The sequence below is a fragment of the Podarcis filfolensis genome (assembly GCF_964270895.1).
Source record: "Podarcis filfolensis genome assembly, chromosome: 14".
Lineage (NCBI taxonomy): Eukaryota > Metazoa > Chordata > Lepidosauria > Squamata > Lacertidae > Podarcis > Podarcis filfolensis.
In genome coordinates this window covers 38757773-38775287 of record NC_139616.1, presented here as the reverse complement: position 1 = coordinate 38775287, position 17515 = coordinate 38757773, and the positions used below count along the sequence as shown (strand labels likewise).

Genomic DNA, 17515 nt, shown 5'->3' with positions numbered 1-17515 from the left:
CATTCCACTATTAGGGGAATGAATTGGAAGTAACAATCATGATGGTCGTGGAAGCACTCTGTGAGCTTCATTGCCCTGAAGCAATCCAAGGAATAGCTGTCTGGTCATCTGCTGTAGTTGGGAGGAGTCTTGCTTGGATTAATTCTGTAGCCCAGCAAGCAGAAGGACGGTAAGTTAGTCCAAACATACAACCTACTTGAGATTATATATATGTATTTTATATTGAAGTGAAATGGTATTAACTGCCCCCCCCGCCCCTTGCAGTCCTGCAGTTGGGTTCTGTGCTTGTAGAGAACATTTACAGAACCTTCTAGAAAGCTCTGGTCAGTAAGATCATTTCCCCATCCCTCACTTCATACGGAAATATTTGCTCTCTCTGTACATGGCTTGGATGTGTGGGTGGGGACCACATTATGTCTTATTGTATATTCAGTGCTTTTTTCTGGGGGAATGTTTTCCCTAAACATTTTGTGAATCTTTGTACTTTTGTTACTTTTGTCCATTTACTGTACAGTGGAACCTCGTGTTAAGTACCGTCCTCCTTATGAATTCTTTGGGTTACGAGCTCCGCTAACCCGGAAGTAGATGCTCCCGGTTGCTAACTTTGCCCCAGGATGTGAGCAGAAGTCGCGCTCCGGCTGTGCGGTAGCAGCGGGAGGCGCCATTAGCGAAAGCGCGCCTCATGTTAAGAACGGTTTCCGGTTACGAATGGACCTCTGGAACGAATTAAGTTCGTAACCGGAGGTACCACTGCATTTATTTTCCCCAATTTGAACTATAAAATGCTGATTTTCTTGAGTCAAAATGAGATACCCCTAAACATTTTTTTAGAAAAAAAGCACTGTGTATATTAATTAAGAATCTGGTGCTTCAGTAACTCCAGTATGTTTATGAACACAATTCAAAGTGCTGGTGTTTTACTTCTGAAAAGCCTGTATGTCTTGGGACCTGGGTACATGAAGGAACATATTCTACCACATCAACTTGCGTGTGTAATAAGATCATCTGCCAAGAACCTCCTCTGGGTTGCACCTGCAGGAAAAGTCAAGAGGCTTAAGAGATATAAACAAGATATCTTCTTGCATTGCTTCTGCTTTTCCAAGCCTGGCAACAGATCAGAGCAAGAGGAGAGGGAGAGGCTGGTTATACAAAGATGAGATCATCCTTACACACCTCTCAGATACCCTTCTGTCTCTTTGCCTTTTCTGCCAGAGAATCCCAGCTTGGAAAGTAGGAAGGTGCTGCTGCCGTTGCCACACTTCCTTGCTTGTTTTCATTGTCAGGAGGGGGGGCATAGGAGTCTTCTGTCCCAATCTCAGTGGCACTGAGGGAGAGACAGAATTATCTGTGAGCATTATCCTTGTTCCATAAATCCGTCTCCCTTTGCTCTGAAGAAGACACCCAGAAGTAAAGGGGAAATGAGAACAGGGAGGGAATACTTAATTCTGCCATCCACCTGTATGCTTTTTCATTGAAACAACAGCAAAAGCATTTTAGTGAGGGATGCAGTATCTGTATAAGCAGAAATGATACCTAACAGCTGACACTAAATCTTTTTAAGGTATGAAAAAGCTGCTGTTGAGTACCAGGAACATATTTGTGCCATGACAGGAGTGGATTGCTGTGTCACAGGATTTGATAAATCTGTTCTGAAGTTGGCCAATTCCAACAGTGGCAATAATGCCAGCCCCAAACACACTGTAAATGGTAAGTATTACTGGAGGTAGATTGTATTGATTTGAATAGGAGATAGTCACCTGTTGGCCTGAGTCTGTCCCTCCTCCGCCCCCATATTTACCCCGCTGCCGACTGAGTGAGGTGTGAAACAATCCTAAATCTTTACTTTCATAGGGGATTCGAGGAAAACAGTACTGTCTAAACCAAGTGACTCTTCACCTGAAGTCATAAATTACCTGGGTAACAAAGCTTGTGAATGCTACATCTCCATTGCTGATTGGTCTGCTGTGCAAGAATGGCAGAATGCGGTCCATGACCTGAAAAAAAACACAAGCAGTGCCTCAGTCAGTTTAAAAGCAGACTTCAACTATATCAAGTAAGTACCATTGACTTCTACAATAGCAAATTGTCACAATAATACACGTCAGCCTGGTAAATGGTGTAGAACAGGAAAAATGGGAAGCGAGAAGTGCAAGATTTTCACAGTTCAGGTAAAAACAGATCACAGCTTTCTTTAATTAGAAGACCAGATATTTGGACAATTTCAAAGCAGGAGCCAGTGCAGGCAGCCCGAGAGAGAAACACAGACTGACTGACTGACTGACTGACTGACCCACATGCAGCTTGCCCAGTCTTGGGAGGAAGATGCTGTTTATGCCTCTGTTCTTTGATCTGACATTCAAACTGAAGGCAGACTTCATTTTCCATGGCTCTGCCAGTCTAGAAGCAGAATTCAGATCAAAATTATGTAAAGTGACTGAAATTCTTCACTCTGCAAATTAAGTGTTTATATTTTGTTGCTTTGGTTAAAGCTGTCTTGACAAATGGGATATTAAATTTATCTGGCTTTCCCTGTTCTGATTTAGAATGGCTATAACATAAAATATGAAAATGTATTAAAACTTCATTGCAGGTCTCTAAGCAGTTTTGGATCTGGGGAGCTGGAAAAATGCACAGAACAGCTAGAATTGCTTCCAGGGGAAGACATCAACCTGCTTATTGGAGGAGCCAAAGAAAAAATAGGTATAAGTTGAACACTAATAGATACATGAAGATTCTCAAATTCATTAAGCCTTGGAACTCTATTTTAATTTCCATGCTTGTACATGGGTGATGTTACTTCTACGTTTTGTTGGTGGGAGGGGAGAAACAAAAAGAAAGAGAATGACTGCCAGCAGCTACTGATAAATCTATATGTATTGTCAACCTTTGCAGATATGAAGAAGCTTCTTCCCAACATGCTATCTCCTGATCCAAGAGAACTTCAGAAAGCAATTGAGGTTCAATTATTGAGAAGCTCGATATGTTTGGCAACAGCTATTAACCATATTGAACAGGAACAAAAATGGCAACCCGTTACTGAGTGAGTCTTTCAAATGCTAATACAGCACTTCCAAAAATTAGAATAGAGCACAGGAGTTTTCTATAGGCTCTCCTCCCCAGGCAACTGCAGTCCCAGGCTGAGTTGTATTAAAAGATATATAAAATGACAGAATCTAAAATCAAGTGCGGTATTACAAAAGGTGCAGCAGCAATATATCAAAATGGGGTGGTCGGAGTAGTAGTAGTAGTAGTAGTGCAGTGGTACCTCGGGTTAAGAACTTAATTCATTCTGGAGGTGCGTTCTTAACCTTGAGGTACCACTTTAGCTAATGGGGCCTCCCACTGCTGCTGCGCCACCAGAGCACGATTTCTGTTCTTACCCTGAAGCAAAGTTCTTAACCCGAGGTACTATTTCTGGGTTAGTGGAGTCTGTAACCTGAAGCGTCTGTAACCTGAGGTACCACTGTTAATAGTAGTAGTAGTAGTAGTAGTAGTAGTAATAATAATAATAATAATAATAATAATAATAATAATAATAATAATAATAAATTTCTTATCCCCCACCCATTTGATTGGGTTGCCCCAGTCACTCTGGGCGGTTTCCAACAAAAATGCAAATAGAAGGGGGGAGGGAAGAGAAACATACTTTAAAATCTTCCCAAAACAGGGCTTCCTTCAGACCTCTATGAAAAATTATATTCTTTGACATCTGCTGGGAGGGCATTCCAAGTGTGGGTGCGACTGCCGAAAAGGCCTTCTGCCTGGTTCCCTGTAATTTCACTTCTTGCAGTGAGGGAAGCGCCAGAAGGCCCTTGGAGCTGGACCTTAGAATTAAGTAAAACATCTCACCCTACCCCCTCCGAAAGCTTTCACAACAAAGTGCTGATGGAAGATGTACAATAACAGTGCAGGATGTACCTCTGTGGGGAGAGCATAATTAGCACTGCCTACTGTGTTAAGAAAATGGGGCTTATTTATATCTGACTGGAATGTTAATGCTCAAGATAGAACTTCACACCTTGTCCTCACTTTCATAATTTAAAATACAGGGCATTGCATAATGATTTGTACATACATTTATTTTGTGAAGTATAACTGCTTTAATAATTCTTATCTCATGCAATCTTTATTTCAGGAACCTTGTGAAATACTTAAAACAGACTTCACGAATTGCCATTGGGCCTTTAAGACTTGCTACTCTGACAGTGTCTCAGTCTTTGCCAGTACTGAGTACCCTGCAGCTGTACTGTTCATCTGCTTTGGAAAATACAGTGTCAAATAAGCTTTCTTCAGAGGTATTTTTCTTTTGCATAACCCAAGCGTTTGGTAAATTCACAGGTTTATGTGCATCGACACACACATTCATGTGTGGATTGCCCTGCTATACTGTATATATTGGCATATTGAGGGGAGAAATTCCATCAGCTAGTGGCTCCACATCAGCTGATGTGGAACAGGACCAAAACTGTCAGCAGTAATACTTTCAGAGGGAATATTAACTCTCCTGCCCCTATGCCGGTGTAAATTACACAAAGCCTGGTGTTAGCATTGTGATTTGTGTTATTGCCTATTAGTGCTGTTGTGAATGGTCACTGTGCTTAACTTGTGTACATTTCACATTAACTGATAAGGCACATGAACTGTGGCATCTGGATGAAACATATAAGGTTCTATCCATGTAAATTATATTCAAGAGGAGACTCACTGAAATTAATGAGCCTAAGTTATTCATGTATATTAATTTCAGTGGATCTACTCTTGAGTCAGACTAACATTTGATGCAACACAAAAATTTAGTTCAAAGAACCTGTGTAGGAATGTTTTTATTAGAAGGTTAAGAAAACCAGAGCTTTTTAGGCAGCTTAAAGCCCTATCAAGCACTCAACTTTTATGCTTTTTACAGGATTGTCTCATTCCTCTCTTCAGTGAAGCATTGCGTTCATGCAAGCAACATGATGTTAGGCCATGGATGCATGCCTTAAGATATACCATGTACCAGAATCAGTTGCTGGAGAAACTTAAAGGTATAGACATTAAAGTAGAAGCATCTGTATTCCGTAGGGTTAATTTGCCTCCAATTTGTGTTATTGCTCATTGCCTATGATATTACCTGTTTTGACTTACCTGCCAATTTCAGTATGTGCATGTTCCTCTGACTACAGTGAAATACCAACTTATTCAGAATAATAGGTTTCATCAGAACTAGATACTTTTGGGATTATATTAGCAAAAGATTTCAGATCTTTTCACATTTAAGTAAAATGCAAAAAAAAAATAGTCTATGGCAATACTATTTAAAGATAAGAAACTTTTAAAAAGACTCTTCTGGACGCTTTTGGCTTATTATCATCATCATCATCATCATTCCACACCAGTGGACCATCTTAATGTACACCTGTGTAGCAGAATTTACGAAAGCAGCTTCAAAACTCATACAAAATATACATATAAGATTGACGACATTTCATTCACAATAAATATCCATTACATACAAAGCCCATCAGTATATAAGTTTAAACAGTTTATTTGATTCAGAGGACATTTCTGGCTTTATATGTACTTTCAGAGCAAAGTATTCCAGTCAGAAGCCATTTAATGGAACTGGGACTGACTGCTGCAAGATTTGCTAGAAAACGTGGGAATGTTGCTTTGGCAACACGGTTGCTTGCTCAATGCAGTGAAGTTCAGCTTGGAAAAACCACAATGGCTCAAGATTTAGTCCAGCACTTTAAAAAACTCTCAACACCAATTCAGATGGATGAGAAATGGGGTCCTGAGCTTGAAATTGAAAAAACCAAATTGTTATACACAGCAGGTAAGTCTCATTTACATGTTTGTATTGCAAATCACTGTGAAATTCAATCAAACTTTAATTTAAATGTTTAGATAAAAAGAACTAAATCTGCCTTTTTAAATGTCTGGGTGCTTGCTAATGTTTACTATGGGGGTATTAGATCAGAATAAAAAGCAATGTAGGTTTCTCAAAGGGTCTGTGCATCTAGTGTTAGTCCTACTGAGATTGAAATTAATAGACATGACTCCCATAGCAAGCGTGGCCAGGATGGGGAAGACCAACTTCTTTTCTTTTTTGAGAAATGCAAATCCATACCGCTTTGGGGTGATGGGTCTAGTAATGTGTGGGTTCTTGGCTCTTGTCATTAATCAATTCTCCACATATAACTTAGTTGGCAGTAAAAAAATCAGTGGTGTTCTCTGAAGCATGCAAAATAAAAACTGATTATGCAACTAAAATGATATTAATTTTACTGTTGTTTTTTTTTTTCAGGCCAGTCAACCCATGCAATGGAAATGCTGAGCTCATGTGCCATCTGCTTTTGCAAATCTGCCAAAGCTGAATATGCTGTAGCCAAGTCTATTCTTACACTAGCCAAATGGATCCAAGCCGAATGGAAAGAGATTTCAGGGCAGCTGAAGCAAGTCTACAGAGCACGGCAGCAACAAAATCTTGCTGGCCTCTCCACATTATCTAAAAACATCTATAGTTTGATTGACCTGCCATCTGCTAACACCATTGAAGAGGACTATCCTAGGATTGAAAGTGAATCCACAGGTATAAAAGTTCCTCTGTTAGTTTTCTGCTTTGTCTGCATACATGTTTGATATGGTGGTTCCATGCTGTTCAGTAAGAGGCAACATTAATTATAGGCCAGTGGTGAACAGCCTGTGGCCCTTGGCAGAAATGTGGCCTCTGCCTAGTTTTTTGCAGCCCTTTGCCTAATTTTGAAAGTCCTTAGGCAAGAGTTACCTGTCCCACTCGGGTGGCGTGGGATGTGGAGAGAAGGGAGTGATCCTGTCAGTCGTGGCTTCTGCCGCAACCATGCAGCCCTTACAGATTGGTCCATTAGATGGTCATACCCTCGAGCAAGTACATAGGTTTAAATACCTAGGATTACTTATGGATGAAAAGCTTTCATGGAAACTCCACCTGGATGCAACCAAGTTATTATCTGCCCACTCTACTGGGCAGTAACTCAGGTTCTTCCATTCGAAGGCGGAGGGCAGTTAATCAATCGAGCCATCAAGATCTACCGTATTTTTCGCTCCATAGGACGCACCGGCCCATAGGACGCATCAAGTTTTTTTGGGGGGAAATAAAGGAAAAAAAATTATTCCCCCCCCAGGCGCTTGTGGTGCCGGCAGCGGGGAGAAGCGCTCTTCTCCCCGCCACCCGCCTTGAGATCAGGTCCGGGGACAGCGGGAAGACGCGCTGCGCCTCCCCGCTGTCCCCGGAGCTTGCGGGGCAGGCAGCGGGGAGAAGCGCTCTTCTCCCTGCCGCCCGCCCTCAGACCAGGTCCGGGGACAGCGGGGCAGGCAGCGGGGAGAAGCGCTCTTCTCCCTGCCGCCCGCCTTCAGATCAGGTCCGGGGACAGCGGGGAGACGCGCTGCGCCTCCCCACTGTCCCCGGAGCTTGCGGGGCTGGCGGCGGGGTCTCCCCTCTCACTCTGCAGGCTTCAGCGAAAGCCTGCATTCGCCCTATAGGATGCACACACATTTCCCCTTCATTTTTGGAGGGGAAAAAGTGCGTCCTATAGAGCGAAAAATACGGTATGTGTCAAAGATCATTGCAGAAGTGCTTTACAGGGCTGAGATGTAGGCATTCTTTATTCGTCATGCTAATTCAAATTAAGTATTTGAAGTGTTGGGCTATTTGGTCCAGCTAAAGCTATTCTCCCAAGTGTAGACTGTCAAAAACTGGAAATTTATCTGGAATTGGAGTGAGCAAAACATAGGATCCGCTGGTAGATTGTTAGATGGTTTGCAGCAGATTGGCAATGGTTTCTGGCAAGCAACAACCCCCCCCCCATTGGACTGTTAGAGCTGTATTTTTCATAACTTTGATGTAGTTTTGAACATAAATATGCAGGAGATTGGCTCTTTGGGCAGTTGGCTGTGCTCCTGAGGTACCATTTTGCATTAGGCTATATGTGACTCGGCCACTACTTTTCATTGTTTCTGCTTGGTAGACCTCAGTATTCTAGTAAAAAGCAAAGCAAATCTTGCAAGCCTGAAGTTTAATCGTGCCCAGAGGATCATGATACCATTGTACCTTTTTGAAGCATCCACTTCATGCTTTGTTCCTTCATTGCAGTAAACATTGGTGTTGGAGAACCTGACTTCATCTTGGGACAGCTCTATCGCTTGTCTTCGGCACAAGCACCTGAAGTAGCCAAATCATGGGCAGCACTTGCTAGCTGGGCTTATAGATGGGGACGAAAGGTAGTTGATAATGCCAGGTAAATCTTACTTTTTAAAACCAAAATGGACTCTGAACATGTTTCACATTAAGTGATTTTCCTACCACTATGAAACTTGCCTGGTTAACATTGTGCTCTCCTGTCAAACAAGATGGCTTGCTAATGTATGAACCTTGCTGGCAGAGTAAGATGATTCCCATTACTGAAAACCCAGGAGGTATAGATATGCGGCTTACAGTATGGCAGTGACCGAGAGCACAGTGGGTCATTTTGTTCTTCTGATGAGCCATTGGATGCTAGAATTTGAATTCCTCAGGTTTATAAGGAATAATAAACTATAGGCTCTCTTTAAAGCTGGCTGTTTGGTGGGAACTGCTGTGCAAAGTTCTTTGCAAGCCCTGTGCAGCAATTAGTTCACAGTCAAAGCTTGCTTTCTGTAGGCATCAGGAAACTCCAATTCAGCCAGTCCAGTAGCCTTTGGCTTTTCCACCCACCAGACGATGGGTAACAGAGCTGAAGCATACTGTCCCTTGCCAGTGCACATTAGGAAGCACACTTTAAAGTCTTCCAGTTGTGCATTAGGAGCAGAGTCTTCTTCCTGCTGTTGCTTATGATGTCAGGTGTTGGACAGATGGGGATGGTTTGGGGAAAACAGCCTCACGGGCCAAGATTCTGCACCTTGGTCTATACTCTCTTTCCATTCCAAATAAAATCACTTGCTTTGCCCTTTCATTCCTCTAAAGTTGCTTGCCTTTTCTTCTCTTGCACTGAGAAGAGCTTGACAGTTAAACAGACTATATTTTCTGACTTGGTATTGTGTCTGAATGCAGTCATAGCTTAGAAGTAACTACAGTTGTTGCTGATGACTCTGCAGCACTGAATTGCAATTCATAGTTGCAAGCCTTTGTGCAGAGATGATGTTTTAACCTAAAGCAGCAAGTAATTTAAATGCTAGAGTATTAGAAGTCAATGCACAGTGTAGCAAAGATATGTTAGCACCATGCTTATTCCTTACTTTCAAAGTTGATAAAATATGTGGTGTTATACAGTCAGGGAGGTGTTCGTCTACTGCCAAGAGAGAAATCTGAAGTTCACAGCCTACTTCCAGAAAACGTTACAGAAGAAGACAGAGAGAAAATCTATGGCATCCTTGGACAGGCAGTGTGCCGGCCAGCTGGGATTCAGGTTAGTATAAATTAACTTTCAGAAGTGTTTCATTTGTCAGGGGTAGCTAACATGGTGCTATCCAGATGCTGTAGACTACAAATTGCATCAGCCCCAGCCAGTATTTTAAGTGATTAGAACTGATTATGTTTAATATGATTGGCAAATGCCACTAATAAGACCAGCATAAATAGGCTAGATGGCATATTAGTTTTTTGAGCCTTGGAAAAAAACAAGCCACTTTTTAATTTAAATAACCAACAAGGTATACATGAATAGGAGTGAATAGTACCATTATTTGTAAGTGTGTACGTGATGGGTAAAATTGTTTATTTTTGTTTAACTTTAATGTAGGACGAAGACATAACTCTTCAGATTTCAGAGAATGAAGATAATGAAGAAGATGATATGGTTGATGTCATCTGGCGGCAGTTGTTGACGAGCTGTCCTTGGCTTTCCGACCTTGATGAAAATTCAACTGAGGGCCTAATCAAAGTGTGGAGAAAAGTTGTAGACAGAATCTTCAGTCTTTATAAACTCTCATGCAGTGCCTATTTTACTTTCCTTAAACTCAATGCTGGTCAGGTATGCCGTACGTTTTGACTAGTGATGTAAGCAAGGTTGTTTTGTTTATGTTTTGTTTTTAAAGTCTTTGGGGCTTGTGAGAGAGCTGTGTGTTCAGTGAGGTTGTTTGTTTTCATGTGTAGGTTCCTCTGGATGAAGATGATCCCAGACTGCATCAAAGAAACATTTCAGAGCAGAGTACTGATGATGTGATTGTAATGGCAACCTTAAGGCTGCTGAGGCTGCTTGTGAAACATGCTGGAGAACTCCGGCAGTATCTGGAACATGGGCTGGAAACCACCCCGACAGCTCCATGGCGAGGTATGGAAGATCTCAGGCTCTTTTGAGAAGGAACCCCACAAGTTAGGGGCTGCCTCCGTCTCCACTGTTCGGTAGCAGAATAACATTTATTCCAGTTACTTGTAAATGGAGTAAAATAATGTTGCCCTTTAAAAATGAAAAAAAAAAGAGAGGCAAATGTGTTCTCTGGTAAGCTTATTTCTGTGCTTTTATCTTCATAAAGGTATTATTCCTCAACTCTTCTCACGTCTAAATCATCCTGAAGTATATGTTCGTCAGAGCATTTGTAATCTTCTTTGTCGGGTAGCACAAGATTCTCCTCACCTTATATTATACCCTGCAATTGTGGGTACTATTTCACTTAGCAGCGAATCTCAAGCTTCAGGTATGTTTTGGTAGTCATATTTATATTAGCCCGTCTCAATTCCATCCTTCATGTCACATACCATTTCAGAAGATCCCCCAACTTTCATTTAATTTACCTTTCTTTAACACTCTTGTCTTTTAACATCTTTACAGTTAAGAATTTCTAGTAGCTGTAGCTGAGCTATCTCACAGATGTGCAGTTCCACTGTTGCCAATACCTGGATTTAACTTCAATAGATTAACTGGTTTTACAGAATCTAGAGTTGCCAGACCTCAATTCAGCATAGTTTTCCTATCTTATCACACAGCTAAGTGTGACTGGTGTTACTTAAACACGCTCACATTATTTTGAGAGTTTCCTCTTGCATGAGCACACAGAGTTTATAGATGTTGTAGTCAAAGGCAAATCGTTATAATGCTGGTCAAAGATACAGATTTACAGCATCCAGCTGGCTTTTGTGTCTTGACCTAACCTGTTGATCTAATATTTTCTCTTTAAAACCTAGGGAGCAAATTCCCGTCAGCAATACCTACCTTTTTGGGTAACATCCAGGGTGAAGAGTTGTTGGGTAGTGAGTGTGATGAGGGAAGTCCCCCTGCTTCTCAAGAGAGCATAAAGGATGAGCCAAAAATGGGCCTAAATGAAGACCAGGCGATGATGCAAGACTGCTACAGCAAGATTGTAGAGAAGTTGTCAGCTGCAAATCCAACAATGGTGTTGCAGGTATAACTGCAGTTCAGCCAGAATTCGGGGATATTTGTGTTTGGAGTCGAATCGAGTGCTTTATGTGTTGTGTACTTATGCAGAAAGAAATATCCATTATATTTACTCTGGGAATTACATTTTGAGACTTTTAGAAATGCAACTGCACAGTTAAACATGCACAATTTTTTTTGTTATCAATCCAGGTTCAGATGCTCGTAGCAGAATTGCGCAGAGTTACTGTTCTTTGGGATGAACTTTGGCTGGGAGTGCTTTTGCAACAGCACATGTATGTCCTTAGACGGATTCAGCAGCTGGAAGATGAAGTAAAGAGAGTCCAGAACAACAACACTCTGCGCAAGTATGTTTCCACCAAAGTGTATATGGATATGTGTTGCAAATGGGCAGCCTTTCCTCCTGATCATTAATGGTGCTACTTTTTTAATGGCATGTCGTAATTTTTGTAGCCTGAGGAACAATCACATCATGAAAACAGCCCTATAATATTAATTCACCTCTACTTAAGATACTAAAGTGCCACAAATGGAGTAGTAGAAAGTGTCCCTACTGGTGTGGAAAGGGTTTTTTGGATGTTCAGCAAATTATACTCAGTTCCTTTTGTTTCTCACTGTCCAAGGTTTTGGAGAACTCTGGAGACAGAATATCATGTAGTGTAAATTCTGATTCTAGATAATCCGGGGGTGTGTGTGTTTAATGCATTTATTTACATTCTTTTTCATGGTTGGTTTTAAAATAACAAAGTTCCTTTCATTGTTTTTGGTAGCAATATCTAGAAATTTCAGCATACTTGAAATGCAAGTGACACTTTTGCCAACCCCTTTATCTCTTTTTTTTTCAAGAGAGGAAAAAATAGCCATCATGCGTGAAAAGCACACTGCCCTAATGAAGCCCATTGTATTTGCTTTGGAACACGTGAGGAGCATCACTGCGGCTCCTGCTGAAACGCCACATGAGAAGTGGTTTCAGGACAACTATGGAGATGCAATTGAAAATGCCTTAGAAAAACTAAAGAACCCATCTAATCCTGCAAAGCCTGGAAGCAGCTGGATTCCTTTTAAAGAGGTATAGTACGTCTCTCTTGCCAAGAATACAATAACCTGGAATATTGTTCTCTGCTGTGGAAGAATTAAAAAAAAAAAAGGTGCTGCTGTTGTAATTTAGAATATTAATGGTTTTGTGGGTAGTGACAAGGCTTAGGTTTTAGAGAATTTAGAAAAAGCAATAGAAAAATGGACTAGAAATATCATTAGTTCTTAAATATGCTACGCTAGAGGTTGCTTTCTTTTTTGGCCCATGGGCACATTTGCAAACTGCCATTGCCACTTCAGTCTATATGTTTTCTTCTCTCCCCTACCCTCCCGACTGGAAAAAATTGGCCCAGTCAGACCAACAGTTTCCTCTGCCCATGTGGTACACGGCTATATGGAGAGATTTAAGTTTCTCATTCATGTTGCTCAGATTGGCCATATGAAAAGTGGGGAGGGAACAATTTTCATCACATTGCAGGTCTGGGTGGGAGGTTCTGCCTATCCCATTTCCCATGTTGAGGGTTAAAATAGCTCATCCCCTACATATCTCAGCTGCTTTTCATGGATCAGCTGAGGAGCAAGGAGGGGGTGGGCAGGGAATGCTGTGTGGCTACTTTTGGGATGCAGCCCCCAATACCTTTCTGCAGTAGCTAATAAAAACCAAACAGGCACCTTCTACGATGTCTTCAGTTTTGTGAATTCCTTTGGAATTAGTGGGTTGCATCCAGTTAAGCTCTGTTGGGAGGAGGCTCATTGAAATTAATGGCTCTAATGTAGTCATGTCCATTATTTTCAGCAGGTCTGCTCTGAGTAGGAATAGCACTGACTACAACCCAGTATTTTGATAGATTGGAACCATGCAAGGGTCTGGACCTCACCTTCTTCAACCTTGTGTCTTTTAAAAAATAGGTAATGCTCAGTCTTCAACAGAGAGCCCAGAAGCGGGCCAGTTACATTCTACGTCTCGAGGAAATAAGCCCCTGGCTGGCTGCCATGACTAACACTGAAATAGCTCTCCCTGGAGAAGTGTCTGCCAGAGACACGGTCACAATTCATAGTGTAGGAAGCACCATAACAATTCTGCCTACTAAAACCAAGCCCAAGAAGCTCTTGTTTCTGGGCTCAGATGGGAAAAACTACCCATACCTTTTCAAAGGTGAGAACATTCTGCAACTTCTTGTCCTAAGCAGAAAAATTTTAATGGAGGATATATTGCATTCCCTTTTCCAGTTACATTACATACTGTCTGGTTTGCGTCTATTTTTCACTGCAGGACTGGAAGACCTGCATCTTGATGAACGGATCATGCAGTTCTTATCCATTGTTAATACGATGTTTGCTACCATAAATCGCCAAGAGACACCCCGTTTCCATGCCAGGCATTACTCTGTTACGCCACTAGGAACACGATCAGGCCTAATTCAATGGGTGGATGGAGCCACTCCTTTATTTGGACTTTATAAAAGGTGGCAGCAGCGAGAAGCAGCTTTACAAGCACAAAAGGTAATGACTACATTATACATGCCAGCACCAGTTGTGAAGTAAACTCTGTAATTTTACAACACCTGATCATAATAATGAAGAGTGTGTGTGTGTGTGTGTGTGTGTGAGAGAGAGAGAGAGAGAGAGAGAGAGAGAGAGAGAGGTTGTATGTGTGTTGAATGGTGTGTATGTGTCCTTTTCTCATCCTGCAGAGCTGTAACTTGGAAGGCTGGGTTTTGGACTGAGGACATCTATGAACTCTGCTCTAGTGTGATAGCAGATCATAGAAACTCATGTCTTTAAAACGTGCGTGTGTTGTTGTATGCACAAGTTCAGACCTGCTCTGTGCAGTGTCTCTTATCTATGTAGCTTATGCAGACACGGAGGTTCTCTTTTGAAGAAAGCATTTGCTGAGTCTGGAGTTAGAGGCACCTCCCAGTCCTCCTGCCGCCCCAGATGCAGAAATCTGAAAGAGGCAGAGATTCTACATGAACATTGGTCCCTGGGACGAATTGCTCCTGATTCCAGTACTGCCTATATGGAAAACATGAGCATTACTGCTTTAATTAAGTTAAGCAATACTGGCTATAGGAGAGTGCATATTCTTGGAGCAGGAAAGGGATGGTGCATACCAGAGCCTAGATGCCATAAGAACCCCGTCTTCTGTCTTGCTGTCCATGTGCAGCAACAGATATAGCAGCCATGGGAAATAATAGTTGGAGCAACGACACTTAACGCAACAGGAGATCTTGGAAAGCAGAGTGGGAAACTGGGAAGCAATATGAGACACCCTCCCCCAGCTAATTCTTCTTAAATTGATTTAGCTTGGAACTGCAAAAGGGTCAGTAGCAAGGAGCACCCTATATATTAAACGCAAACACAAAGATTTATTCATCTGTTGCAAACAATCTTCCAGCCAGGGTTTAAATATATGGCATGTTGATTCTGTCCCAAGATATAATGGAATAGTAGTTGAACTGTGCAATTGACTTTTTTAGGCCCAAGATTCATACCAGACTCCTCAGAATCCTGGAATAGTACCTAGACCTAGTGAACTGTACTACAGTAAGATCGGACCAGCTTTGAAGGCAGTTGGGCTTAGCTTGGATGTATCCCGTCGAGACTGGCCTCTAAATGTAATGAAGTCTGTTTTGGAAGAGTTAATGGAAGTGACACCTCCCAATCTTCTTGCTAAAGAACTTTGGTCATCATGCACTACACCTGATGAGTGGTGGAGAGTCACACAGGTATGTAGACACCTTTCCTAATAGAATCTTAATGTTTGAGTAGGTTTAGTCTAATATCTCCTTGCCTTATGTACACAAAAAACCATGCTTTCCATCTAAATTTGGTGGATTCTTGTAAAAATCCTGAGTGGCTTTTCTGAAGAGTTACCGTATTTTTCACTCTATAGGACGCATTGTTTCCCTTCTAAAAAGTAAGTGAAAATGTGTGTGCAATGCAGGCTGCACGGCTAAGCCCAAAGCCAGAACAGGGAGACGGAGCGCTGTGCAGCACTCTGTCTCGCTGTTCTAGCTTGGGGATGGCTGCGCAAAGCCTCCGCAGGGCAGCAGGGTGCCTTTACCCCGCTGCCCTGCGGAGGCTTCACAGGCTGTCCCCGAAGCCAGAACAGCAAGAGGCTATACCAGAAACCAGATCCCTCTTGCTGTTCTGGCTTCTGGGGTCCAGAATTTTTTTCTTCTTGTTTCCTCCTCTCCCCCCCCCCCCAAACTAGGTGCGTCTTACCGTCCGGTGCGTCCCATAGAGCGAAAAATACGGTATTTCAGAATAATTTCAATGGAAGAATAGACCATCTTGCATTATTGCTCTGGATGCCACTTAATTTCAAAAGTAAAATTGGCAAATGTGCTTTCCCACTAGGCAGCGGTCTGTTTTGGGGTCAGGGAGAGGCACAGCTTGTTGAGGATCACATGTATGTCTACATACATACATACATACATACATAGCTTCAGGAAAGGCACCTGTGATCCTTCACATGCTGTTGGAATTGTTAACATCACCCCCAACCAGCATGGCCAATGGACAGGGAATTATGGGAGTTGTAGTCCAGCAACACCTGGAGAGCAATAGGTACCTATTCCTCATTTGCTTCTTATACCACATCTGTTAGTCAGACAGTAGAAATAGAAATGTGTCCATGCTCATTCTTCTCTCTGGCCTGGTGCTTCTCCTTGAGCATAATTAGCCTTTGTGTTGATAAAGGAGCATGTGGCTTATAGTTAAGCTATATAATGACCCCCCCCCCAAAAAAAAACTTTTAGTAGTTTTTTATTTAGAGTACACTTTTTAAAATGGTGAGGAAAAGAAATTTATAACGATGATACTTCCTCCCCCCCCCCCATCCCAGTCTTATGCAAGATCCACTGCAGTTATGTCCATGGTTGGCTACATTATCGGCCTCGGAGACAGACATCTGGACAACGTTCTTATAGACATGACTACTGGAGAAGTTGTTCACATAGATTATAATGTTTGCTTTGAGAAAGGGAAAAGCCTTCGAGTGCCTGAGAAAGTTCCATTCCGGATGACACAAAATATTGAAACAGCATTTGGAGTAACAGGAGTGGAAGGCGTTTTCAGGCTTTCTTGTGAACAGGTAGGCCATGGGATATTGGGCTTTAAGGAAGTCTTGAATTTCTGTGAATGAAGCTTTTGCTTTATGGGGGGCCTTTTCAGTAGTGGTCTTAAGTGTGGAATGCCCTCCCCAGAAAGGCCTGCCGAGGCTTGCCACTGAATGCTTTCAGAAGTTGGGTTGAAACTCCCTAACACTGGATTTGGGCTTGGTAGCTAATTGCAAGTGCACATTTTAAATGATACATGTAATATGCTTTAAACAGGTTCTGCACATCATGCGGCGAGGACGAGAAACCCTTCTGACATTATTGGAAGCTTTTGTTTATGACCCACTTGTGGACTGGACCGCAGGGGGAGAGGCAGGGTTTGCTGGAGCAGTGTATGGTGGAGGTGGGCAGCAAGCTGAAAACAAGCAGAGCAAGAGAGAGATGGAAAGAGACATCACACGTAGCCTCTTCTCTTCCAGAGTTGCTGAAATAAAGGTATGTTCAGTCCTTTCAAAAATTTGTTTTATATGTATTTGCTTGTTACTTTAGATTCCAGGAACAGTGTGCAAAATTGCTTGCATGAATTAACTCAAAACAGGTTTTAGATTACAGTATTTCAAGCACGCTTCCATCTTAGTGAATCTGTTTATGCTGTAACTTTAGAAATACGTATACTCACAACATGAGTACTTTTTTAAAAAAAAATTCTTACAAAAATGTGATTTTTCGATTGACTTGCCTAAGATCCAGGACAAAGCGCTGCCTTCTGGAAATTCCCCCCGGAAGTCAATTTCACCTTTGAAATCCCAGTAATGTCTGGGAAAATCCGAACATATGGCATTCCTAGTCCAGGGGAACTTTTGGTAATCTGAGAAACTGATTGATAATACAAAATACACATTTCACCAAAGGAAAGACTGATAAAAGTCAGAACTCCGAAAACAAACAAAAACAGGCAAAACATGCCATCAAAACATAACAGACAAGAAAGTAGGCAAATCAGAGTAGGCAACCTTCCCAATAAAACCTCAGTTTTAAAATAAAATGGAGGCAGGAGGCGTTGATGGGTGGTTAGGTGGTTGTTTGAAG

General features: G+C 41.9%; 1 protein-coding gene across 1 annotated transcript in view; it reads left to right on the top strand.

Moving 5' to 3' along the window:
* Nucleotides 1-17515, top strand: part of SMG1 (SMG1 nonsense mediated mRNA decay associated PI3K related kinase) — a 70174-nt gene that overhangs the window by 34804 nt on the left and 17855 nt on the right. The window contains exons 23-44 of the mRNA XM_083584843.1: nt 15-169; nt 1562-1707; nt 1852-2053; nt 2591-2700; nt 2893-3040; nt 4136-4295; nt 4904-5024; nt 5567-5815; nt 6287-6571; nt 8111-8255; nt 9266-9401; nt 9735-9965; nt 10088-10265; nt 10468-10629; nt 11117-11334; nt 11520-11674; nt 12174-12396; nt 13272-13518; nt 13636-13865; nt 14843-15091; nt 16213-16461; nt 16703-16921. Of these exons, the coding sequence (XP_083440969.1) occupies nt 15-169; nt 1562-1707; nt 1852-2053; nt 2591-2700; nt 2893-3040; nt 4136-4295; nt 4904-5024; nt 5567-5815; nt 6287-6571; nt 8111-8255; nt 9266-9401; nt 9735-9965; nt 10088-10265; nt 10468-10629; nt 11117-11334; nt 11520-11674; nt 12174-12396; nt 13272-13518; nt 13636-13865; nt 14843-15091; nt 16213-16461; nt 16703-16921 (4218 nt within the window). The remainder of the gene's footprint in view (nt 1-14; nt 170-1561; nt 1708-1851; nt 2054-2590; nt 2701-2892; nt 3041-4135; nt 4296-4903; nt 5025-5566; nt 5816-6286; nt 6572-8110; nt 8256-9265; nt 9402-9734; nt 9966-10087; nt 10266-10467; nt 10630-11116; nt 11335-11519; nt 11675-12173; nt 12397-13271; nt 13519-13635; nt 13866-14842; nt 15092-16212; nt 16462-16702; nt 16922-17515) is intronic.